This window comes from Crocodylus siamensis, chromosome 8, assembly GCF_052110815.1.
Source record: "Crocodylus siamensis isolate JL-2025a chromosome 8, ASM5211081v1, whole genome shotgun sequence".
In the NCBI taxonomy this organism is placed as follows: Eukaryota; Metazoa; Chordata; order Crocodylia; family Crocodylidae; genus Crocodylus; species Crocodylus siamensis.
Window position 1 is genome coordinate 52,627,881 of NC_143402.1, and position 26,279 is coordinate 52,654,159.

At 51.2% G+C, this 26,279-nt stretch overlaps 1 protein-coding gene and 1 pseudogene across 1 annotated transcript; both read right to left on the reverse strand.

Annotated features, from left to right (window-relative positions):
• Nucleotides 1-5,165: 5,165 nt before the first annotated feature.
• On the reverse strand, nt 5,166-26,047 carry FAM120C (family with sequence similarity 120 member C). The gene is given in 17 exon segments (XM_090061550.1): nt 5,166-5,223; nt 10,240-10,412; nt 10,607-10,662; nt 11,401-11,548; nt 11,930-12,094; nt 12,784-12,879; nt 12,881-12,899; nt 14,744-14,993; nt 15,403-15,574; nt 16,109-16,536; nt 16,997-17,201; nt 17,390-17,475; nt 18,367-18,469; nt 19,139-19,267; nt 21,168-21,250; nt 22,899-23,145; nt 25,066-26,047. Coding segments are annotated over 17 exon segments (3,321 nt in total). The 5' UTR covers nt 25,969-26,047.
• LOC149858537 (U2 spliceosomal RNA) lies at nt 10,942-11,096 on the reverse strand (annotated as a pseudogene).
• Nucleotides 26,048-26,279: the final 232 nt, after the last annotated feature.

Consider the following 26,279-nt stretch of genomic DNA (forward strand, 5'->3'; position numbering starts at 1 on the left):
TTATTCAAAGCACGGAAAAGGTGGGGAAGGAGGAAAAGAGAGAGGGAGGAGGAGCCACCGCCATTTTGTGGAGGTCAGTGGCGGGTGGGGTGGGAATTAGCGAAGCCGCCATCTTGAGGAGGTTCGGGGCAGCATCTTGAGGGCGGGGAGAGGTGGATTTAGTAGGAGCGGCCACCTTGGGAATGACAGGGCAGGCGTTAGGGCCGATGAGGGTCGGCCATTTTGAGAGTGGCACCTGAGCCAGGCCAAGGGGCAAGTGTTATCTTGAGAGTGGCAGGGAAAACGACGGGGCGACTATCTTGGGAGTGGCAGGTGAAGCAAGCCAACGTGCGGCAGCTATGTTGAGATGGCGGAGAAGCCAGGGCAGACGGCAGGTGGTCTGTTATGGAAGACAGCCGACGACTGGGAGGTGGGGGGTGGAAGCGTCTGAAGGTGCCATCTTGAGTGGTCGCAGCCTTGCTTGAAAAGTCATCAGCGCCGCCATCTTGGAGAGGGCGGGAAAGAGGGCGCAAGACCACTACCTTGAGTGGTGCTTGCCTTTGTCGTCACCGGCGAGAAAGCACCACCTAGGCGGGGCCTGTAGGTGCCATGTTGAGAGTGGCATCTTGGCCATTTTGGGGGTGGGAGGGATTCCCTTTGCTTTCCCTGAATGTGGGAGTAGAACCCAAGCATCCAGCTGCCCTCCAACGCGACCCTACTCCACTAGAACTACCCCCCTCCCCTCGGTGGGAAAGAGCCCTGGCGTCACAGTTCCCATTCACGGCACTCCCCCTCCCATAGCCAGGAGAGAACCCAAGCGTCCCGCCCCGCCCCGCCCCCCGCAGCCAGGAGAACCCAGGTGTCCGGGGTGCCCCCCCACCCTCCTCTCTCACAGCTGGGAGAGAACCCAGTCGTCGTGTTCCCCCCCGCCCCCCAAGGGACACCACCAGGCGCTGACTACTAAAAGAATAAACTTTTATTCCAGCTAGTCCATCCAGCTCTTTTGGAGCGGGGCACGGCACAAGCAATGCAGATTCTCCCCGAGCCCTGCCTGGGCTTGGACTTTCCCAGGGAGTAGGAGAGAGGCTTTGGGGTGCAAACAGGGCTTTTGGGGGAAAAACAAAACCCAGCTTAAAAGCCAGTGCTAGACATGGGGGAGGGGGGGGCTGAGCATAGGTGTGTCAAGGGGGGAGCTGTATCTGGGGAGCAGGAAAATGGTGTCTGAAGGAAGAGGTCTGGGCAACAGGCAAGGGGTAGATGCCAGAAAGAGGAGGGGGGAGAATGGGTCTGGCCACGGGTGGGCGGATGGACGGTGTGGGATAGTTAAAGACAGATGGAAAGATAAAGGGTGTGGAATGGATGAGGTGTGTGGGGATAGCTAGGAAGATAGATAAAAGGATGTGTGGGGATGGATAAATGGCTAGACAGCAAGTGTTTGGGACTTGCTAGATGATGTGTACACAGCTAGCTGGGCAGACAAAGTAGTGTGTGTGAGGACAGACAGATAGATGAGATGTATGGATAGAGATAAGGCAGCTGGATAGAGTGTATAGGGGTGATCAAGAGGGTGTGTGGGGATGGATGGGTAGATTGATAAAGGGTGTGTGGGGATAGCTAGACAGATGGGTACAGGGTGTATGGGGATGAATGGTCTGGGAATAGCTAGGCAGATGTATAGATAAAAGAGTGTGCTGTGATAGGCAGATGGTTTGGGGATAGACAGACAGCTGGATAAAGAGCATGGGTGGACAGATGGATGGACAGATATACATTAGAGCATGGGTAGCTAGACAGACCAAAGGGGGTGTGTGAGGATGGATAGATAGCTGGATGAATGGATGAGGTGCATGGGGACATCTGCCCTGTCTAGCTAGCTAGATAAAGGACATTCATGAGGCTAAACAGACTGAGGGAGCAGCTGAGGATGGATGGACCCACTTACCACCTGAGGCAGGCTAAGGGCACATTTCACGCCCCAAGGTTTAAACTTCTAAAGTCAAACCCCAAAAAACAGCCCACCTTACTCCCAGTGAGAAGACCAGGCTGGGACAGGAATAATACTCCCAGCTTCCTGAACCCCAACTGCCAGACCCATCTCCATCCTCTGACAGGAGAGATCCCCCTGACCAGCTGCTATTCACCCCCTTCTGCCCCTGCAAACCCCAGGACAGGAAATCCCTGCATGGGCAGGATTGTTTCCCAGTGTGGTGGGGAAGCAGAGGATGCCTGGGTCCCAGCCAGAAGCAAATGCTGGGACATTGCCAGCAGCTGAGTGCTGGAATTGGATCCAGGTCACAGTCCCTCAAGATGAGCCAAGGGGGTCAAAAGAACACCTCGCCAGCAGAGGAAGGGGGGGGGCAGGGTTTAGCTAGATTCACTTTGTCAGAGACACCGGTTCCTTTGCCATGGACTCGGAAGGCAGCAGCAGGGAAGAGCCACCTCTGGGCTACCTGGGGGATAGAGAATCCACCCAGCTGCTGAGCAGAAATATCTGAAGAACCATCAGAAGAACAATTGGAGGAATCAGTGGAGGAGCCAGTTGGAACTGTCAGAAAGATCCACCATCAGAAAAACACCAAAAGGAACTGTTGGAAGAAACCATCAGATCTATTGGAATATCCATTATCAGAAGATCTACCAGAAGGAACCACTGGAAGATCCATCATCAGAAGAGCCAATTACAAGGACCATCCACTGAATCATCCAAAGGAACCATCAGAATGAACCGTTAATTTTTCTGATGCTGGATCTTCTATGAGAAGGAGCCCTTGGAAGATTCAACTGAAGAATAATTATCAGAAGAACCTCTTTTGGACAGATTTGGGGTCCAGTCTGGCTAACAGAAACCCCAGAACCCCCTTTGCCCATCCCCATGCAATAAAAATCCTATATAGAATACATCTCTATAAATACAATCTCTCTCTTTGTTTATAAAGCCCTGGGGTCAGTATCTGTGTATATACATATGTGAATGAAATATATATTTTAAATAGTGTATGTGTGTGTATACATCTATATGCACATATATACGTGTGTGTGTGTGTATGTGATACAATCTGTATAATTTATATTGTATATAGATAATATATTTACACTATAATATATATATTATTTACACTAAGTTTTATATATTTATATATATGATATTATATTATGCATATTATATATCACATCGTATATATACATTTATATATACATATTTTATTTAGGCATACACACACACACGCATGTTATCTATCCATATAGATATAGTGACCCATAAGCATTTTTCTCTGTATGTAAACCATCTCTTACTCGCATACAAAGCACGTCGCCAACTCTTTCGGCCACAGCCACCCAGCCTGATGTGGGTGACTCCTACTCCGGCATAGCCAACCCCTGCCCCTACTGTTATTTCTTAGCATACCATGCTCCCCACTTCCCCCCCAATTTCCCATCGTGGGGTTTGGGGAGAGGGGGCGGCTACAACTTAATGAGGAACCCAGATACAAGTCCTCTTATCCACAAGACATCTTCTTTGCTGGGGGGAGGGGGTGGAAGAGATGTGTAGCAGATGCATAAATATGGTACTCGCTCTATAAGCAAGGGGGGAATTTCAAACCTTTCTGTCCTAGCTCAGTGGACATCCCCAGCTGGGTCTGGCTTGTGAAACAACCCCCACCCTGAGGATGCTGTGTGGTTGGGGCGGGGGGGAGGGGGAGTTACTTTTAGCCACAAAAAGGCTAGATTTGGGTGTTATTTTCCCTAGAGATCTACATTAAAAAAGACAGGTTTTAAAAATCAGTAAGTTCCTACAATTCCCACTCCCCCACCCCCGAAAAAACCTTAGGATCAAAGGGGCATTGGGATGGAATCCAATGGTACTGTAAGTTATCTTTTTTTAGGACTGACTATAAAGGTGGGGGTGGGGGGAGGATGTAGGAATATACCGGGTCCTACTCCTCCCAATTCAGGGTAGGTTTTGGTTAATACTGATTAACCAGGGATCTAATCAGGGATCTAATTAAAAGGGCAGCAGCTCTTTTAAATGCACAATGCACTGGGATACTGCCCCTTCCCATTCACAAGCCTCACCCCCCAGCCTGATTGTACTGCCCCCCCAGGAGTCTCACATGATTGTCACCCACAATATGTCCCACCCTCTTGCTGTTGCCCTGCCCCCTGGATTGAGGAGAGTGGGGCCAGCTAGGGGATGGGGTCACTCCTCCTTCTGCAGGGCAGGGAGGCGGGCTGGGCCTGCAGGGCCACATCAGGAGGGTCAGGCCTCAGTACCCCAAAATAGGGGCCCTTGGGGCCACAGGGGTCAGCATCTCTGGTTACGGCACATGGTAAGGGGGCCGGCAGGGAGGCCCATGTCTGCTGCCCCACTGCTGTTCATCACTCCCCTGGGGAACTCCACTGTCCAGGAGGTGCTGTCCATGGATCCTTGCCAGGGAGAAGAGGAGAGGGTGAGGGTGAGGCCCCCAGGGAGGCTGGCTCTGGGGTGGGGTTGGCAGGGGACAGCTGCATATAACACTGCAGGGGGAGATAAAGCCAGCTCTGGGGTATAGCAAGATGGGGAATGGTGGCACATATAAAACACAGCAGAAGGCCTTGCCTGATGCTGAGACAGCCAACACTGGGGTATGGCTGCGCATAACACAGCAGGGGGAGGGCTTCCTGGTCACCGAGATGCAGCCAGCTCTTGGGTGGAGGAGTTGGAGAATGGCTGCATGTAATGCAGCAAGGGGAGGACCAGCCAGGTGCTGAGATGCAGCCAGCTCTGGGGTGCAGCAACTGGGGAATGGGTTCATACAACACAGTGGAAGGGCCAGCTGGGGCTGTGATGCAGCTAACTCTGGGGTGCAGCAGCTGCAGAATAGTCGCATATAATGTAGCAAAGCCTATCAGGCACCGAGATGCAGCCAGCTCTGGAGTGGAGTAGCTGAGGAACAGCTGAATATGATGCTGTCTGGGAGGGTCTTGAATATACCCACTTCTGGGACTAGGCTGTGATGCAACCAATGCTGAGGTGGAACACACAGGAACTCCCAATTATAACCCCACCTGGGAGGGCCTTGATGCAGCCAGCTCTGAGATCGGTGATTATAATGCCCCCTAGGCCATGGTGCAGCCAGGTCTGGGGTGGGGCAGCTGGGGAATAGCCACATATAACACAGCAGAAACCTTCTCCCCCCAGCACATACCTACTTATTGATCCTCTTGTTTCCCTTGAGGAGCTTGCCCAGGGCATCCCGGCTGTGGCTGGGGACAGTGGAGACACAGACCCATTAGACACAGGCCAAGCTAAAAGCAGGGACAAGAAAATAATGAAGAGGCTGACTAATGGGGTCTGCTAAGAGATAAGGATAGGTAGTGAGGGGAGCAGTTTGTTAAGGCATCCGATCCCTGCTGTAAGGAGAAAGGTGGTGGTGGAGGTAACAAGATTGTTTCAATCACCCAAGCAGAGAATTGGGGAATAACAATATTTCTAATGAGAACTGATCAACAAGGACTGATTAATTAGCACTGCTAGAATATCTCTTTCTCATTAAACTAATAATCAAGACAGATAAATAACTATCATTTATTTCCACTCATAAAACATCAGCATGTATACATCATCTCAGTTATCATCACCATCATAATAACAATAGTAACAAAACAACAATGAAAAAATAATAGCAACAATAACAATGAAACAGAATGATGTTATTATCATAATTATTATCATCATCAGGCAATTAAATTAATCATTTAATCTTACTTTTATTCCAGTCTATTTATTCTCATTTACTTGTTGCTATATTATTCTATGTTATTTTACATATGGTATGTATTACATATACCATATTAAATTACACACTACATTATTTACTGGTTTTTTGTATTTATTTGCATTTATTGAAGTTATTTTTAGAACTCATTATGATTTAGTATACTAACACATTTATTTATTATCTAATGCCATTATTATAATTAATGATCCCACCTTACATATTTATTATATTTATAATTCATTATACAATTCATTATACTAATAAATTCAGTTAGTATCATGCCATTACTATGATTAATGGTCATTACTATTCATTCTTATTATTTAAATGCATTATCAAATACGATTGTTATGACTATTATTTTAATTCTCTTAAACTTTACTGTATAATCATATAATCAATAACATATATAAATATATAATTATATATGAATACAGACATAATTAATTATATAAATATATATGATACATATTTGCACAATTGTAGTTATATACTTATTCATATATATAATGCTTATATTATTATATAGTTATATAATTATTTGTATATTTTACATACTCGATATTACTTATATGGTATTTTATTTATTAGTCATTATTATGACTTACTAGCATTCTCGTAATTAGTAATATTTGTGGCCATCATTTTTATAATGAATTGATTCTATATTCTTACTTCTAGACAAAATTGTTTTCTATCAGTTGCAATTAATTATAATGAAGCCACATGATTATAACTAATAAGATCGGGGTAATTAACAGGGATCTGGGTTTTCCATTCACCATGGAAAAACCATGGTAAAACCTGGATTTTCTCATTTTAATGAGAAAAAACCTAGATTTTCTCCATTAAAAAGAGAAAAATGCACATGCACATGGCTATCAGGCAGCCTGGAGAGCAGCTCCTGTAGGTAAGGCTGGGGGAAGGCAGAATTGAGGCCCCCATGGTCAGGGAAGGAGCAGAGTTGGGCAGGGCTGGGACTGCTGCCCAGCTGGGGCAGTATGTGCGGCCACAGAGCCTGGGCAGCGAGTGGGATAGGACCGTGGGTGATTTGTCCAAGGGACAGTGGGGGCTAGCTCTCTGCTGCTGTAGGCACTCTTGGGGGGTATGGGGGGCACATGCCTCCCCCAATTTGTGTGTGGGGTGGGGGTAGGCTGCCTACTGCAAGCTCAGGAGTCCCCACTCTGCTGCCCTCCCTCACTGGGGCCTCTGTAGCGCAGCAGGCAGAACCCGACGCAGTAGAGCAGAGCAAGACAGGGAGGCTCAATGCTGCCCACATGGCAGCAGTCGGGGTGGTGATCTGAAGTTCTGCCCCTTGCTGCTGCTGGGCAGGCAGGGGCTGCCTTACCATGGTGATGCGGGGCTCACGGCAGTAGCACCAAGCTTCTCCGCCTAGCCTTACCATGCCAGGTCCTACCTACTGGGCTGCAGATGCCCCAGGAGGAAGGCAACAGGGCAAGGGAGCCGGAACCCGTAGCAGGCAGCCTGCATAAGCCACTTTGCCCCCCACCCCAGGCTCCACTCCGGCCATGCCAACTGGGTGGGGGGAAGCTGAGCTACATGCTGTGCTCCACCACAGCCACCACTGCCTCCCATGGGCAGCAACCAGGGCTTGGGCACTGCTGAAGAAGGCTGGGGGCTGCGGGTCCAGGTTCCAGGCCCCACAGCCCTCGCAGCTGCGGTCCCCCCTCTGGCAGGGTGCTGTGGATAGGATGTGAGAGGCACAAGCAGGGTTGGGGGCTGTGGTTTAGGAGTGCGGGGCAATGGCATAAGTAGGGCTAAATTTATAGGTATTTAGAATTTATTTTACTATAGTGATTGAGGCACTGGTAGGCTTCCAAATTGCTTTAAAATTGTAAATGTATCAATAAAACATACCTAAATATATAGTGATGTTTTGTTTTAATCACAGAAAAATGTGGATTTCAGGGTTTTTAATGAGAGAAGTTGCTATTTCTTAATCAGAGAAAACCAGGATCCTTGGTAATTAGCAATGACAAATCATGACAGCTTTCCATCCCCTATAGGTTTTTCACAACAGTCAAGTAATTCAACAATCATCATTAACACTAAGAATCAAATATAAGCCATTATAAATAGACTAATGATGCCTAATGAATTAACTGAGACAAACAATGCAGTAAGGTCACTGCCAGGATTAATGCATATGCATAATGAGATACACACTCAATAAGGCTTTCAACTGGGGGTGCTGAGTAATAAACAAGGATCCTTAATACCTGTAATATTAGGGTTACTTAGATTCCCAATCATTATTCTAATGATAAGAAGCACAAGTCAGTAATAACAATCGCTTCAAATAATCCAGAGTCATCTCTTGGAATCTGCCTCTTCTAATTAGAGAGATAAGGAAGAGGGGAACACCGCTGGCCAACAATGCTTCTAATTGGGATGAATATTAAGTATGATAAACAAGAACAAAATGCAAGGAGACCAAATTCATAATGAATCCGATTCTTTCTGGATGGGTCTTCTTTAAGGTCCAGAAGAAGAATTAACAAAAGAATTACAAGCTGTTTAAAAATGTATAACAGTCCATAGGGATTATTATGGTTAATTAGCATGTTTCTCTCCAATAATGAGAAAGGGCCCATTGATTAATTTTAATAAAGCTGCATTTTTCATTACTGTATATATATATTTCTGTTTAGTTTCATGTATTTACTTGGCATATCATATATTATTATATTATGTTTTATTAAAGCTTTATTATGTATTCTATGCCTTACTTTTTATTTTAAATTTACTTAGTGTTGTATTAACTACCATACTACACTAATAAAGTTTCATTATCTATTTTACATATTACAGTAAACTCTCTGGTAACTGGCACCTTACAAGGCAGCATGCTGCTCTGTTAACCAGCATGCTGGCTTGTAAGGAAAAGTGAAACCAGAAGTGCCCACCGTGGCACTTCCTGTTTCTGTGAGGCCCCACTCTGAGCTTTTACTGTACCAGGCATGCCTACACAAGATGTTAACTGCCTCAGTAAACATAGGGGCACACCTGTAGACACACTAGTAGGCTGGAGTAAATTAATTTACTCCTCAGCAGGAAAGTCTTGTACAAGTACTATTCTGCTGCAGAGTTTTTTTACTCTGCAGCAGTGCACGTGTAGATGCTGCCCTGGCTGGCTGGGGCATGAGGGTGCTTCAATGAGAGGACTACCTGCCAGCTAGCCCTGCTCTGGGAGCACTCCTGTACTCCATCCAGCCCCTCTGCAGCCCACTGAACCAGGGGGGAGTAGCCCCAGGCTGGCAAGCTGACCCTCAGGCTGCTGCCAGCTGGGGCAGGGCCAACCCAGCTCAACCTGCAGCAGTCCCAGGCACACATTCAAATGGCACACGCAGGAGCAATAAACTCTAGTGCAATAAGCTCCAGGGTTTATTATTGCTTTACATTAATTGCACTTGTAGACATGTCCACTATCAGTTATCTTTATTCAGAATAATATTATTTAGCATAATGCTAATAAACCTTCACTGTTTGTTTTATGCGTTATCACTGTCATTTATTTACGTAGCATTATATTAATGACCATATTATGTTAATAAAGCTTTGTCATTTATGTATCACAACTCTACCTCTTATATTTATTAACTTAGCATTATATTATTATGCTAATAAAGCTTTATTTATTGTATACATCACTATCACTTACCTTTATTAACTTAGTATTATATTACACTAATAAAATGTCATTATTTATGTATTGCTATCACATATCAGTATTGTATTGTTACACTATGCTAAAAAAGCTTGCTTATTTATCGCTATCACTTATCTTTAAATTTACTTATCATTACATTATTTTACATTAATAGTGTTATGTATTACTATTATTTTTAGCTATTTTCTTATTACCACATTGTTCTTTATGAAGCTTTATTATTTCTTATGCTTTACTACCATTATTTGTGTTTATTTATTTAGAATACATATGCACACCCATCTATCTCTATATCTGTCTCTAATGTACAGCATATCTCTGTATGTATATTTTTATAAATCTATATATTTAATCTATATTTTCCTATATATACGTCTCCTATAACCATCTATATATCTATATCTCTAAGTATCTACATAGCTCTTTCTCTATATGTATACACATCTATCTATATATCTATTGCCGTTTCTATATCTATTTCTATATATCAAATCTATACATATATATTTATACATCTACCTCTATATGCATATATCTAATCTATATATGTATTTATATATTGATAGCATACCTATCTCAATATAATATTTATATATCTCTAACCTATATATCTATACCTTTGTCTATCCATTTATCTAAAATATTTTCAATAAAGCTAAAGAATCCAAGGGAAGCTGAGGTCACAGGCACCAGGGCAGGTGCCAATTAGTCAGAGACATTCCCATTATGAATATTCACATAGGGAAAATATTCAGAGCCATGAAGCTGCAAAGTCATTAGGGGCAGCACCCCCCCACTGCCAATACTTACCCCTTGCCTGGTCCCCCGACAGACACCACCTACATGCCGCCAGAACCGCGGTCCTGTGAAGGCTTGCTCCCAGCCCACTGCCCCACCACCATGCCAGCAATCTCCAATTTGCCCCCCTGGGGTGGGATGGGATGCAGACCTGGGTTTGGGGAAGGGAGGGCAAAAGGGTCAACCTAGAGCCATCTACAGCCATCAGCAGGTGTCCCAGCTCCCTTGTTCTAACACCTCCCCAAGCAAGGATAGAACCCAGGCACCCTGGTGCCCAGCCCCACCCCTGCTGTAACCCCCTAGCCTCCACTCCCCTCTGAGATCTGGGAGAACCCAGGCATCCAGGTTTCCAGCTCTACTGCTCTAACCATCTCCCCACCAAGCCAGGATGGAACTCAGGTGTGCAGATTCCTAGGCCCCCTGCTCTCACACCTCCTGAACCAAGATGGAGGCATGTGGCCAGATAGAACAGGGCATCCTCAGAAACAAGGGGGCGTAGGCAGAAAGGGACAAGACCATGCCAGGAAGAGGTAGACCAGCGATGGAGAGCGATGGGACCAGAAAGAAGGGGTGGAGTCAGGAAGGGGGCATGACCAGAAAATGGGCAGGGCTAGAAAGGAGAAGTGGCTAGAAAGGATGGGGAGTGGCCACCAAGGATTGGAGCAAACAAGGGATAAGACCAGCTCTGGAAGAGCTTTTTTTTTTTTCCTTCTGTTTTTTTGCACCGGTCCTGGAAGCACTGTAATACCAGGTCAATGCATGGAGTGGATGGAGCACGCTCCGGTTCCACCACCCAATACCAAAAAGAATCTGCTCAATATAGACCTCCTATGGAGGACATATCAGAGACAATTACCCTGGGGAGCTCGCCTACGTGGTCACGCTGCTTCCCCTGCCAGAAAACCACCTGATTGATCATGGTGTCTCCCCTGCCAGGTAAGCTCTGGAAGAGCTTCCCATTGAAGTAGCCCCAGGGGGTGCAGTGCTCCCAGGGCAGTGGCTGCCCACATGCATTGTTGACCATCAGTGCTGTGTCCACCCTGCTCATGGCCAGCGCTGCTAGCTGCACACCCCGCACATCCACCTGTACCAGCTGCAGGCACAGATGCGGTTAGCTCTGGGGTGGGGCAGCTGAGTATAACAGCTATAGAGATACAGTGGGGCAACACTCACCTGCAAAGCTGCAGGTCTGGACAGCGGTGGGTGGGACACCGGAGCAGAAGGGTGGGGCAAAGGGCAGGGCTGGCAGCAGCAGGGGCACCTGGGTAATGCCCTCCAGGATGCTCTGCCGCATCTTCCCTACCTTGGCCGCCTGCTCAGGCTGGGGGTCAGGGGATAGGGTCACACTAGCTGGCTCCACCCCTCTCTAAGCCCGCCTCTATGGATTCAGGCACTCCTCCCCCCATCATCCTGGGATAGAACCCAGGTGTCCTGGCCACCACCCCTGTGGTTTAACCCTCTAATTGCCACCTATCTCACTTCTCAGATCTCAGAAAGAACCCAGGCATCTGGGCTACAACTGCCCCGTGCTCTGAGAATCCAGTTTCCCCTCCCTTCCCAGGCATCCAGCCCCTCCCCTCCCACAGAACCCAGGTGTCCCAAACCCCCTGCTTTAATCCCTCTGCCCCCATTCCCCTCCCACGGAACCCAGGCACAACTGTCTGTTACAGAGCTCCAGCAGGGAGGTGTGCTATCTCGTGGCATGTTGCAGCTTGCCCTGGAAGAGCTTCCCATCGAAGTAGCCCCAGGGGGTGCAATGCTCCCAGGGCAGTGGCTGCCCACATGCATCATTGGCCATCAGTGCTGTGTCCACCCTGCTCATGGCCAGTGCTGCTAGCTGCACACCCCGCACGTCCACCTGCTTCAGCTGCAGGCACAGATGCAGCTAGCTCTAGGGTGGGGCAGCTAAGTATAACAGCTATAGCAATGCAGTGAGCTCTGGGGTTTAATGGCTGAGTATAACTACCATGCAGAAGCGGCTAGCTCTGGGGTGTAACAGCTGAATATAACAGCTATAAAAACAGCCAGTTCTGGGGTGCAATGCTGGAGTATAACTGACATAGAGATGTAGCCAGTTATTAGGTGCAACCAGTACTAGGGTGGAATGGTCAAGTATAGCAGCTACATAGACTTGGCCAGCTCTAGGGTGGGGCAGCTTGGGCCAGCTGAGTATAAATTACATAGATGAGGCTAACTCTGGGGTGGAATAGTAGAGTTTAAGGGCTATACAAATGTGGCCAATGCTGGGGCAGGGCAGCTGGGGATGACCAAGTGTAATGCTGGGGAGTTGCAGCCAGCTCAGGGGTGGAACAGCTGGTTATAACGCCACAGGGGGGGGCTGAGATGCAGCCAACTCTGGGGTGGGGTAGCTGGGGAACAGTCCCATAACACTGCAAGGAGGGGGCCTGGCTAGGGCCTGTTCAGACCAGGGCAACCCTACTCTCACCCTGTAGGCCCAGCTCATATCCCAGAGAATCTAGGCATCCAGGCTCCCAGCCTTCCCTGCTCTCACCCCTGAGCCCCCACTCCTGTCCCAGAAAACCCAGGCGCCCCTACCTTGAGCTCCTGGAGCTGGCCTTGCTCGCAGAGCTGAGGGGACACAGCTTGGGCGAGGAAAGCATCCAGGTCCTGCCAGTGCAGGATCCGCCCCCCCTGGCCACTGCACCATGTACCTAGGGACAAATGCCTATCAGGATCCCAGCGGGGAAGGGGTGGAGGAGAAGGGCTATGGCACCCCTCAAAACTTTCACAGCTTCCCACCGCCTTCCCAGAGCAGAGAGAATCCAGGCATCCAGGTACCTAGTTCCTCCTTGACAAACCCTTTCTAGAGAACCCAGGTGTCTAGGTCCATTCCCCTTTGCTCTCACCTGTCATCCCCCTTGCTACCCGCCCAGAGCAAGGAAAGAATGCGGGTGTCTGGAATCCTAGCCCCCAGCCCTGCTTATACCCCATTCTAGAGAACCCAGGCATCCAGGCCTCTGACCACACTTTGCTCTCACCCATCAACTCCCCCTACTCCCCTCCCAGAATGGGGATAACCCAGGCATCCAAACTCCCAATGCTTATCCTGCTTATAATCTCTTCTAGAGCACCCAGGTGTCCGAGTCCTGGATCACCTTTGTTCTAACCCACCAGCTCCTACTCTCCTCTCAGAGATGGGATAGAATCCAGGAATCCAGACTCCCAGATCCACCACCCCACCTGACAAACCCCTTCTAGGGAGCTCAGGTGACCTTTAATCCATCAGTCCTCCATGCTTCTCTTCCAGAGCAGGGAGAGAACCCAGGTGTCTGGGTTCCCATCCCCGCTCCCAGATCAGCATCAGTTTTACCACACTTGGCCCTGCCCCTCCCATTTAGCTCTGCCCCCTCTCTCCTAGCAATGGGATCAGGTTCTCAACAATCCCAGGGCCAGATCAGTGCTGGTTTCACCTCATGTGGCCGCCTTCTCCAATCCAGCCCTGGCCCATCAAAGCCAGCCCCTTTCTTCTAGCCATGGGACCAAGCCCTCAGCAAACCCAGGCTCATCAGTTTCACCCCAGGTGGCCCTGCCCCCAGTCCAGCCCCACCCAGTCTCCTCCAGCAATATGACTAGGCTCTTAGCAAACCAAGGCCCAGATCCTCACCATTTCCCACCCGCACAACAAACACAGCCTCACCCCCTCTTATCCAATTCTACCCCCTCTGTCCAGCCCTCCCACCTCCCATCACACCTTGTCCCCTCCCATCCAGCTCTAGCAATAGGACCAGGCTCTCAACAAACCCTGACCCAGATTGGCATCAATTTCCCCCCCATCCATCAAGCCCAGATCCTTCTCATCAAGCCCCAGTAATAAGATCAGGCTCTCAAACCCAGGCCCAAATCCCTGTTTCCCCATATAAGGACATGTCCCTTCCCATCAAGCACCACCTCCTCCCATCCTGCTCTAGAAACGGGATCAGGCTCTCAGCAAACCCAGGCCCAGATCAACACTGGTTTTGCCCCTCATGGCCCTGCCTCTTCCCATCCAGCCCCAGCAAGGGGATCAGGCTGTCTTCTAGCAATAGGATCAAGCTCTTATCAAACCCAGGCCCAAATCTGCATCAGTTTCCCCCCGCATAGCTCCACACCCTCCATCAACTCTAGCAATGGAGTCAGGCTCTTAACCAACCTAGGCCCAGATCTGCATCTGTTTCATCCCATGTGGCCCCCACCTCCTCCAATCTGGTCCCACCCCTTCCCATCCTATTCTCTCACATCCCATTAAATCCCACCCCTTCCACCCACCTCTAGCAGTAGAATCAGGCTTTCATCAAACCTAAGCCTAGATTCGCAGCAGTTTCACTCCATGTGGCCTTGCCCCGTCCCACCTAGCCCTGCCCCATCTATTAAACCCACCCCCATCCACCCAGCCCAGCTCCCTCCATTAAACCTTAGCAATCAGATTAGGTTCTCATCAAATCCAGACCTATATGTTTGCCCATCTCTCCCTCTACCCCTACTTGGCCCTGCCCCTGCCCCTGCCCCTGCCCCTGACTGGAGAACACAGCAGAGCAGCAGCAGGTGAGTGGGCACACAGGCAGGGTTGAGTATGGCAGGTTTGTCAGCCCGCAGACAGGCCAGGAAGGCACGCATGCGTCGGCTTCGGTCTTCAGTTGCCTTCCCCAGTCACAGTCACTTCAGGTTAGGGCAGGTCCACTCACAGAAGGGCAGTGCCGGCACCAGCTCAGGACTGTGAGGGGCCTTGCCTTTGTAAGCTGCCCACTCCTTCACCATGACAGGTGGTGCTGGCAGGGAGGTGGGGGGAGAAGGAGGATTAGAAGCTGGCAGGAGGGAACTGGGAGCTCAGAGAAGAATCCAGAAGTGCTGCCTGGCTGGGCCAAAACCAACCCCACACCCAGAGCTGGGAAGAGAACACAGATATCTAGGCTCCAAGAACCCTCTCCTTTGACCCACCAGCACCCCTGCTTCTCACAAAGAACCCAAGAGTCCTGGCTCCCCCAGCCTGACTCAGATACGCCCTACCTCTCACCAAGAACTGAGAAGGGAACCCAGGTGTTTGGGCTTCCAGCCCCCCATGCTCTCACCCCCCAGCTCCCACTTCCCTCCCAGAGAATCCAGGTGTCCAGGGTCCCAGGCCCCCCTGCTCTCCCCCACCACTCCCAGACGACCCAGGATTTTGGGCCCCTCCCTCACCTTCACGTGGGCCGTGACGGCGCAGGCTGAGGCACTGGGGACACCGCTGGCTCTCAGCCATGCTGAAGAGGACACCATAGATGCGCTGGTGGGCAGCACGGAAGAGTACAGTAGCCGGTGGCAGCTCCATAGTACCCTCATCCTCAATACACACGGGCAGCTTGATCTCACCCTGTACAGCAGGCCGTGAGGACCCAAGCATCCAGGCCCCCAGCCCTACCTCCAAAGCAGGGCTGGAACCCAGTCATCTGGGCCCCTGAGGAAGGCACTCCAGCATCAAGGCCACCAGCTCCACCTCTAACAGGGACAGAACAGGTGTCTGGACCCCCTGAGGGAAGAATTCCAACATGTGAGGTTCCCCCCACCCCCCAAAACAGGGATTGAACCCAGGCATCCAGGGATGGAACCTGGGTGTCTGGGCCCCCAGTCCCCTCCCTCCACAAGCAGGAATAGAACCCAGATGTCTGGGCTCTCAGACCCATCCCCCAGAGCAGATATAGAGCCCAGTTGTCCAGGCCCCCAGCTCTATCCCCTTCTCCCACAAAATAGGGTTGGAACGCAGGAGTCCAGGCCCCCCAGGAGAAGAACCCAGGCATTTGGACCCCCAGCGCTGCCCCACCCCCGCCAAAGCAAAGATGGAATACAAGCACATAGGGAAAGAACCCAGGCATCCAGGGTCCCAGATTCCTCTTTTAAAGGGACTGACCTTGGTAAGCAGGTGGTAGATGCCAGGGTACATGAGGCGATGCCTGTGCCGATGCTGGGCCACACGCAAGACTTCAGGGACCACAGGGGGCAGTGGGGGGGCTGTCAGGTCCAGGTGGGGCTGTGTGGCCATGGACAGCAGCGAGGGGATTGGGTGCTCAGCCTCACCCTCGACTGGCCCCCAAGCCCCGCCCTGCTGCCCCATCCCTGGCATGTGGCTGTGGCAGGGATGGGGAGGAGTGGAAAGGAGGACAAGGAATAAGCCAGGGAGCTGGAACCCAGGCAATCCAGGTGCCCAGCTCTCATCCAGTCTGCTCTGGTCAGAACCCTGGTGTCTGGGCTCCCAACTCTCACCCACTGCCCCTCCCAGTGGGATAGAACCCAGGTGCTCAGGCCCCCAGCCCCTCCCAGTGGGATAGAACCCAGGTACTCAGGCCCCCAGCTTTCATTCCCTCCCCACTCTCTACTCAGAACCCAGGTGTCTGGGATACCAGCCCTAACCCATTCCCATTCCCAGAAAGGGATAGAACCCAGGCATCTAGGTCACCAGCTTTCACTCCCTCCCCACTTCCTGCTCTGAACCGAGGCATCCAGCAGTGGGAATGGGAGATGGCTGGGAGCCCACAGTGGGATAGAACCTAGGCATCTGGGAGCCCAATTCTCACCTGCTCTTCTTCCAGGAACAGAACCCAGGCATCCAGGCACCAAGCTTTCACTACCTACCCCTCCAAGCAAGATGGAACCCAGGTGTCTGGGCACCCAACTCTCACTTGCTGCCCTCTCCCAGAATGGGACAAAACCCAGGCATCTGGTCCCTGGCCCTTCCTCCACATGAAACCCAGGAGTCCAGGTAGGTGCCCTGTTTCCACTCACTTGGTGCTGGCCCCACCATGGTCATCACCACCATCAGAGGAAGAAGAGGTTGATGCTTTGGCACCCAGGCCAGGGATGGGGCTCTTGGGGTGGAAGGTCAGTGCCCAGCCCCTGAGAACAAGGTCCTCACCCAGTGTGGGAGAGGGGGAAGGGAAGGTGGAGCCAGAGCTGGGGGCGGAACTGGAGGTAGGGGACGGGGCCTGGTACTGTAGCTTCCCAAACTGGGGGGTAGAAGAGAGATGCACACAAATGGGGAGGGAACCCAGGTGTCCAGGCTCCCAGCTCTCACTGCTCTCACCCCAGTCCCACTCCCCTCCCAGAGAACTCAGGCATCTAGGGCTGAGCGCCCCCTGCTCTCATTCCCCGCCCCCTGGAACCCAGGCATCAGAGACAGTTGAGCAAAACATACCATCAGCCTCCCACCAAGGAGGGATCCAGTGGGGCTGCACTGGTTGCGTGCTGCCCCACCACACTCCTGGGGGTCGAAAGTCGGGACTGTGTGGACAGAAAGCAGGGGATGTGTCCCAGTCCAAAAACTCATCCAAACCAGTCCTCCCAGTCCCGCCCCTGGCAGCCACTGGTGTGGGGAAGGTGGGGGGGGGGGCAGGAAATCTGGTTTCTGGGGTGAGGGGCGATTCAGGTCCTACTAGGAGGGTGCTGAAGGAAGTTGGAGGGTGCTTCCAGTAGGGGACATTGGCTGGGGGGGCAGCAGGGAGCACCAAGGGCAGAGCCACTGATGGGGGGTTTGGGGGTTTCCAGCAGAGGATGCCATAGGGCAGGGGAGTTGGCTGGTGGGAAGGATCTAGCAGGGGGCTCTGGCTGAGTGGGGGTTGGTGGGGGCTTCCAACAGAGGGTGCTGCCACACAAGGGGGCCAGCAGGGAGTGCTGTAGGGGAAGGACCATTGATAGGGAAGCTGGGGACTTCCAACAGGGGGCACCATGGCGGAGGGGAGCTGGCTAGGGGGCTTCCAACAAGAGGTGCAGCCTGGCAGAGGGGCAGCATGGGGCACCACAGGACTGGGGAGCCAGCATGGGGGAGATCCTAGCAAGATGACACTGGATGTGGGGGTTGGGGGGTAAGCAAGGGGTAGGGGCATCTAGCAGGATATGCCACAGGGCAAGGCCACTGGTAGGGGGACTGGTGGGGGTCCAGCAGGGGCACCACGGGCCAAGGGAGCTGGCTGGAGACCAGTTCCCAGAAGGGGGCACTGGCTGGGGAGTTGGGGCTTCCAGCGGAAGGCACCATAGGGCAGAGGGGTTGGTAGAGGGTTGCGGGGGTCCACCAGTAGGTGCCATGAACAGAGGTGCTGCGGAGGGGGGAGTCTCCTAGAAAGGGGCAGCAGTGGGGGGCTGGAGGCTTCCAGTATGGGCACCCCGCATACTCACGCAGGCAGGAGGAGGGCATAGGGGGTAGGGGCGGTGCCCACCCCCACACTGAGTAGTATTCTACTGCCTTCTTCAACCATCCCATCTTGTCCTCTGTCCTGGACTGCAGGGGCAGAGAAAGCTGGGGTCATCCTACAGAGCTTGGGTGTGCTTTGGGGGAAAGGAGAATGAGGGGATGGGGGGGGTCTGGCTAGCACTAATCTGATCTCAGCTCCCATGGGGGGTTGGTATACGGGGTCCCATCAGACTGGAGACCCCACTCTCAGCTAAGGGTGCAGGGTCTGATTATACAGCCCCTGGTATATGGACGGGGCAAGCCTGATTTTTGCAGGGAAGCTCTCTAAAGCTGGGGTTGGGACCTACACAGCTACTAGCGCTTGGGGGTGGGCTCAGTTCTGGTCCCAGGGTGTCTCTAAATAGCTGAAGTTAGATCTGTACAGTCCCTGGCACTTGGTGGTGAGGGCCAATCTTGGCCCTGAGGGGTGTCTCTGAACTGGGGACTGGGTCCCCTGACACACAGGGCAGTCCCCAGTCTGAGGGGAGGGGCAGGGGGGGTCTCTGTCAGATGGGGATGGGGTTGGTACAGCCCCTAGTCCTTGGGGAGGTGGGGTTATCCTGACCCTGGGGGAGCTCTGAATAGCTGGGGGTTGGGGTCTATACAGCCCCTGGCACTTGGGACCAGGATCTCAGCTGGGAGATGGGGTGCAGTGGTCCCCAATCTGCTCTTGTGGAGGCTGGCAGAGGGGGAGAAGGGGTACAGGGTCCCACCTACCTGGGAGTGTTTAAAGATGTCCTGGCCAATGTTGTCCAGGTTAGCAGGGTCTGGCAGGGAGGCCATGTACTCCGAGATGGTCTTGATTACCACATCACAGGGGGGCGGTACCAGCTGGTGGGCACAGACCTGGTGTGGGGAGAGATACGAGAGAAGGCACTTGGCATGAGAGATCCCATGGCAAAGAAGCTGTTTGCTGACAGGTCCACTTCAACCATAGGCTCAGTCTAAAAAGATCCCAATGCACCTATGTGCTCCTACATCACCAAGACTCAGCCTAGATTCCCCCTAATCCCTGCCAAGTAGTATCCATGAGACCCACCCTAGAGGGACCCCAACGCCAGGTGCTTCTAAACCATAGAGATCCAGCCTAAAGTGACTGCCACATAGAATCCATGACCACAGAGAACCAGCCTAGAAGGACTCCAACACTCCTAGGTGCACCTGACCATAGAGAGTCAACCTAGAGAGACCGTAATACCCCCAGGTGTTTCTAAACCATAGAGATCTGACCTGAAGTGCCCTCTAACCCATGTACGATGTGACCATAGAGAGCCAGCCTAGATCAACTCCAATCCCTACCACACAGCATCCCTGCCCTTAAATGCTCAATCTAGAGGAACCCTAATACTCCCAGATGCCATAGATCTATCCTAGAGTTTCCCCTAACCCCCATGTAGGATCCATGACCGTAGAGACTCAGATCAGAGGAATCCAAACACTCCCAGGTGTTTCCGGACCATAGTGCTCTGGCCTAGAGCACCCACTAATCCCCCAATATAGGATCCATGACCATAGAGACTCATCCTAGGTCTCCTCCAGGCAGCATCCATGATGATCACAGAGACCCAGCCTGGAGGGACCCCAACACTAGAGCACAGTGACCCAGTCTACAGAGCCCCTTAACCCTACCTACAATCCACAACCATAGAGACTCTGCCTACAGTAACCACTGACACCACCCAGACCGTAGAGACCCCAAAACCAACACAGACTCCCTAATCAGAGTGTCTTTCCAACAGCCTTATGTGCTCCCTGACTACAGAGACCTGGCCTAGAGCATCCATGACCACAGAGACCCACTGTAGAGTGCCACACCACCCAGGACAGAGGCTCCCTGACCAAAGAGACTATGCCTAGAGTGGTACACAACCCCTCCGCACAGATTGTTCTTGACCACAGAGACCCCAGCTAGAGTGTCAATCCAATCATCCAGTGCTCTATCATCAGACTGACCCAGCCTGGTGTGCCCCAAGACCACCAAGCACCCATGACCATAGAGACCCAGCCTAGAGTGTCCTCTCAAGCCCTGTACATGCTCTCTGACCAGAGATATCAAGCACAGAGTTGTCAGAAAGTGTTGCCATCCTTCCCCCTGCACCCTATGGAAGGGAGAAACAGACTGGGTGACAAGCCTGGGAACCCCAGTGTCTGGGTTCCCAACACCCTGCTCTAACCTGTCTGAGAATACTCCTCTCCCAGAGCTGCAGTAAAGCCCAGATGTTCAGGTTCCAGACCCCTCCCTGCTCTAACCCCCCAGCTCCGATACCCCCCTCAACAAACCCAGGTGTTCGGGTTCCCAGCTCCTCCCTGTTCTATCCCACCAGACCCCATTTCCTTCCCAGAGAACCCAAGAGCTCCCCAGTTCCCACCAGACCCTACTCTTTTCCAGAGAACCCAGGAATCCAGGCTCCCAGCCACTCCCTGCTCTAACACTCTAGACTCTCCTCTTCTACCAGAGCAAAGACAGAATCCAGGAGTCCTGACTTCCATCCCTGCCACACACCCCTCCCCCCCGCCTCAAGACCCTGGATAGAACATAGGAATCTAGGCTCTTCCTCACACCCTTTACCTGCACCACACCCCATGTCCCTCCCAAAGCCAGGATACAACACAGGTGTCCAGGGCCCCAGCCTCTGCTCTAATCTGCTAGACCCTATGCCCATCCCAGGGCTGAAATGAGGACCCAGGCAGCCAGCCCTCCAGCCCCCTGGGCTGTCCCGTGGGGTGGAACCAGGAGTGCAGCTACCTTGAGTGATGCCAGCAGGTGGTCCGGGCCCAGCAGGCTCCAGTGAAAGGCAGCCAGGTCCTCATCAGGGAGGATGTGGTTACCTGGGTTGGGGGGTGGAGGTGGGGGGAAGAATCAACCAATGACAGAAGAGGGAAAGTACTGAGAGCCCCTTCTCAAAGGAAGTGTTTACAACTCTGGCAACAGGGCAAAAATCTGGGGCCATTTTGCAAATAAGACCTATGTAAATGCTTAACCATGCCTAAGCACATCTGCATAAATGCTCACCTCACTCACCTTTTTCCAACTCCCTGACCACAGAGACCCTGGTCTAGAGAGTAGTCCTCAACCCCCCACCCTTCCATGAGCTTGGCTAACCAATGTCCTCCAATACCCGCTGGCCATAGACCATACTGACCCAGAGTACCCCCTCCAAGTGGTTCTCTAACACAGACATCCTGTTAAACAAAGGAAGCACTGGGCTGAGAACTGATGCATCATAATTGTATTGATTGATGTGTTGGGCTGAGACTTAATGTATTGTCCTGTATCATCATGGGTTTTCATAGAGATCATTCAGAAGTTGGGCTGGAAGGGTCCTCCAGATATAAATTAGATATAGCTACACAGGTAAGTAAGTAGATAAATAGATAAGTAAACAGATAAACAGGTAAACAAGTACATAGGTATGTATGCATGTACATAAATAGGTAAGTAGATAAATAAGTAGGTAAGTATATAGGTAGGTATGTAGATAGATTAGATAAATAAATTAGTAAATAATTTAGTAGGTAGGGAAGTAGATAAGTGGATAGATTAGTAGGTAGATGGACAAATATAAAAAGGCAGGCAGGTACACATGCACATAGGTAAGTTAACAGCCAGACAGCCAGACATGTGGATGAATGTATGTAAATTGACAGAGAAACACATAGGCATGCAAATATATAGATAAGTAGGCAAATAAACAGAAATTAAATGCATCTACATAGATCTATGTAAATACAGCTAACTCCCCTATACATATGTATGTGTGCACACACATATAGACACATCTACATACATCTATGTATATGCAGATATAAAGACATAGGTAAATAAATACAAATTAATTACACCTAGGTAGAGTAACACAGATATATTAAATGTCTATACATATATGTGCATGTATATATGTATATATATAGATCTATCTACATAGATGAATATAAAGATTAGACCTATCTACATAGATTTATGTAAATACTGATCATCTAACCTCTTAGCAAAACTACCATCTACCCTGACACACCAGATATCACACCCAAGCCCACCACAGGAAAAGCAGGGGGGCTGCAGTGGCTAATGTCCCGCTGCTGGAATAGGTTGTTAATATACACTCCAGAGATCTAGGAACAGGCAATGCCCCCACTACAGAAAAAGGCAACCCCTGCCCCCGCCCAGTACATACCACTTTGACTGGGGGGGGTGGGGGAGGGGGCAGAATTCTTTCCTGACCCCAAGTATGGCATCAGTCTGACCCTCAGCAAAAGGGCAAGACCCTCTAGCCAGATTTGAGTCCCAGCACATAGCCCAGCCACCATCCCCAGTGCACCTTTTCTACCAAAAAATCAGACCCACAAAATTAGAGCATATGCCTTATGCAAGGAAGACCATTTTCTTTGCGGAAATAGAAGCATGAAGATGCTGTGCCGCAAGATATCAACTCCCCTAGGTATCCTGCTGCCCCCACCCAGGCCCAGTTCCACCTACCCAGCAGGGCAGCGAAGACAGGGAAGCTGGAGGCTTTGAGGCCCAGCTGCTTGGCGACCTCTTGCATGAGGAACTGGTTGGTGGTGAGGCTCTTGCCATTCCAGCTAAGTTTGAGGGCATGGGAGCTGTAGTAGGCTGGGATGTTGCACAGGGCATACTCAGCATCATGGGCAATTAGCCCATGGCAACCATTCTCCCGAAAGAAGCCAACCACCTCTTGGTGATGGTCCTCCAAGCTCTGGAAGACCTCCAGCAAAGCAGACAAGCTTGGTTAGATTCTATGGTGGTGGAGGAAGTAACTGTGGGGGCAGGATTAAAGGTTGCCAGGACCAAACTTTGGGGGCTCAAAGGGGTCTCCTGGGAGTGTGGTTTATTCAAAGGGGTTGTCATGGCTACTAATGAGCAGGGAGGTTCATTCACCACTTCCAAGGTAGAGCTGGACAGTAAGGGATAGAACTGGCTGCTTAAGTTTCAACCAGGCCCAGGCCACTGAATTGATGGAACCCTGTTTAATGTCTTTAAATCAGTCCTACCTTGTTTTATCATATACCACACACCCCTATTACTGGGGGAGGGGAAAAACAGGAGGGGCAGTACTGGCCCTCAGGGATCCAATCTGGGTGTGTATGGGTTTAGAGGGGGCAGTGCTGGACCTCAGGACCCAATCCCAACACTGGCGTGGGGTGAATTGGGGTTGGGGATGTCCTGGATTCTACCCTATTTTCTCATACACCACATGCCCCTGCTACCATATTGTTTTATATACCACACACCCCTACTGCCATATAGTTTCATATAACATAAACTCCTACTACTGTATCTACTGATATACCACACACTCTACTACCATATCTTCTTGTATACTATATGTTGCTTTCTTCAAAAATTCATAAGGGGGGGGGCTTAAGCTAGGAAGCTTTTTTTTTGCCTGAAATAGAAGCACACACTTTGATTCCACTCCAACATAAAGTGCCTGGCAAGTAACCCTGGGGATACCTGTGACTCCAAATCAACCACTTCCCCAAGGGCCAGGATACTTGAGGGTGTAATTTCCATGTATGGTACACCAAGATCTGAAGTGGATGCACAGCCAATGATCCAGGGATAACTCACACACTAGCCTGCAGATATACCTCTTTGCCACTAGGTGGCAAGGAGCAGGTATCCTGGCATCACAATTACCATATCTGCTCACACGTCACATGCACTGTTCCCCCAAATTGGGAAGTGAAAGGAAAGGGGTCTGAGCACAAGGTTGATGCTTAGATTTCAGAGGACTGGTTTAAGAGAAAGGGATCAGGGTGAAAGTTCAGGGACAGAAAAAAATAAGGGGACAGGCTCTGGATCAGAGTTTGAAGAAGCATCAGGGAAACAGGCATGAGAATGTGGGGTCAGAGGTCAGGGGGCATGGCTCATGCACCATGTAGTCACATGGCTTGGGGGCCATAGGACAGAGTTCAGGGGCTGTGAGGGATAATAAAACAGGATATGTACAAAGAGAAAGGCCAGGAGTCACCTTGACACCTGCAACACAGGAGAAGGGGGTCACAGGTCATGGTTCAGAGCTCCAGGAAATCACAGAGGTCAGGAATTATGCCTTGGGTGGGGTCAAAATTCAGGGATCATATGTCAAGAATCATGGCTGAGAGTTCAGGAAAATCACAAGTATCTGGGGTTATGGCTTGGGCAGGGGATCAAAGTTCAGGGGCCACCCAGGGATGAGAAGAAAGGGTAACAGGTCAGGGATCACAGGACAAAAATTTGAAAGAGAAAGAGAACAAAAGCATAGGTGTCCAGGTTCATGGCCAAGGTAAGGGTCAGAGTTCAGTGGCTTCCGGGCATAGGGTGGTCGTCGTAGAGGACAGTCTGGTTGTCCTCTATGGGTATGAAACTGGACTCCTTTATGTCCTCTATTTTTCTCAAGAGTAAAATAGAGGACATAAAGGCATCCAGTTTCATACCAACAGAGGACAGAGTAGCAGAAATCCAGAATGTCCTCTGTGATGGCCACTTTACCCAGGCATGAAGTGAAGGGGTCATAGGTCAAAGGTCACAGTCCAGGGCATGCGAACAAAAGGAGGGAAGATAAGTGTCTCAAAACCAAAGCACTGGCAGGGGTTAAAATTCAGGGATTAGGGTGAGGAAGGGGAAAAAGTTGTGGCCTTACCTTGACCCGGAAGCGGATCATGGCCAGGCGGACACAGTGGCCCAGGCAGGCAGGCAGGAGGAACCAGGCACAGGGTGTGGGGGTGTCCTTGTAGCCCACATGGCTGAAGATGAGCTGCGCAGTCTGGCGCTCAGCCTGGGCCTGCCGCCCCCACTCAGGCAGGTGCTCCTTGCCCAGCCCTCCATTGAACATCACCACCAGCTCCAAGCCACCCTGGCATGCACAGGCCTGGGCCAAGGCTGCCAAGTAGCTTGCCATAGCATTCCATTGGCCCCTGCACACCCAGTCCATCTGGTAGCCGCCATACAGCCGCTGTAGTCCTGAGTCCGCATCCACCAGTAGCTGGGTGGGAGTCAATGCCAAACCTGGGGCACGTGAGAAAGGCAGTGGGTAAGCCGTACTTGCCGCTGCCAACCCTGAGGCACGCTGGGAAGTCAGTAGATAAGCCCCGGCTGCCACTGCCACCAATCCTGAGGCATGTTGGAAAGGTGGCAGGTATGCCCCAGCTACTGCTGCCAACCCTGAGACATGCTGGGAAGTCAATGGATAGGCTCCAGCCACCGACACCAACCCTGAGGCATGCTGGGAACTTGATGGGTAGTGTCCAAGTGCTGAGGCATGCTGGGAAGTTGGCAATGGCGGGTAAGGCCAGGCCATTGATGCCATCCCCTTCGCATGCCATTAAGTCAATGGGTAGATCCTGGCTGTTGACATCAACCCCAAAACACACTGGGAAGTTGGTGGTGACAGCGGTGGGTAAGGCCCAGCTCCAACTGCGAACCCAAGGGGCCAAGGAGCCCCGCCCCGCCCCGCTAAGGACCGAGCCAGCTTGAGGAGGTCGACAGGCACCACAGCGCCAGGGCAGCGCTTCTCCACGAATTCCTGGAAACCCTGGACTCCCATAGTACCACCTAGGCCAGGCCTACCCCAGCCTTCACCTCAGGCCAGGGTGACTTCTCCCCGACCCGCAAACCCTCCCTTCACAGACCCCTTCTCTGAGGGGCGGCAGCGTTGCTCGCTTCACGTTCTCTGTACTTCTCTCCCCTCCCACCCCCAGGCATGCTGGTAGTTGTAGTCCCGCCCCTCATTGGTGTCAACAAGGGGACTGCCTGGGTGTGGCAAGAGGGAGGTAAAGAGGAGCAACACCACGCGCAGGGCATGGTGGTCATTGTAGTCCCGTCCCTCATTGGTGTCAATGGTACGGTGTCCTGAAG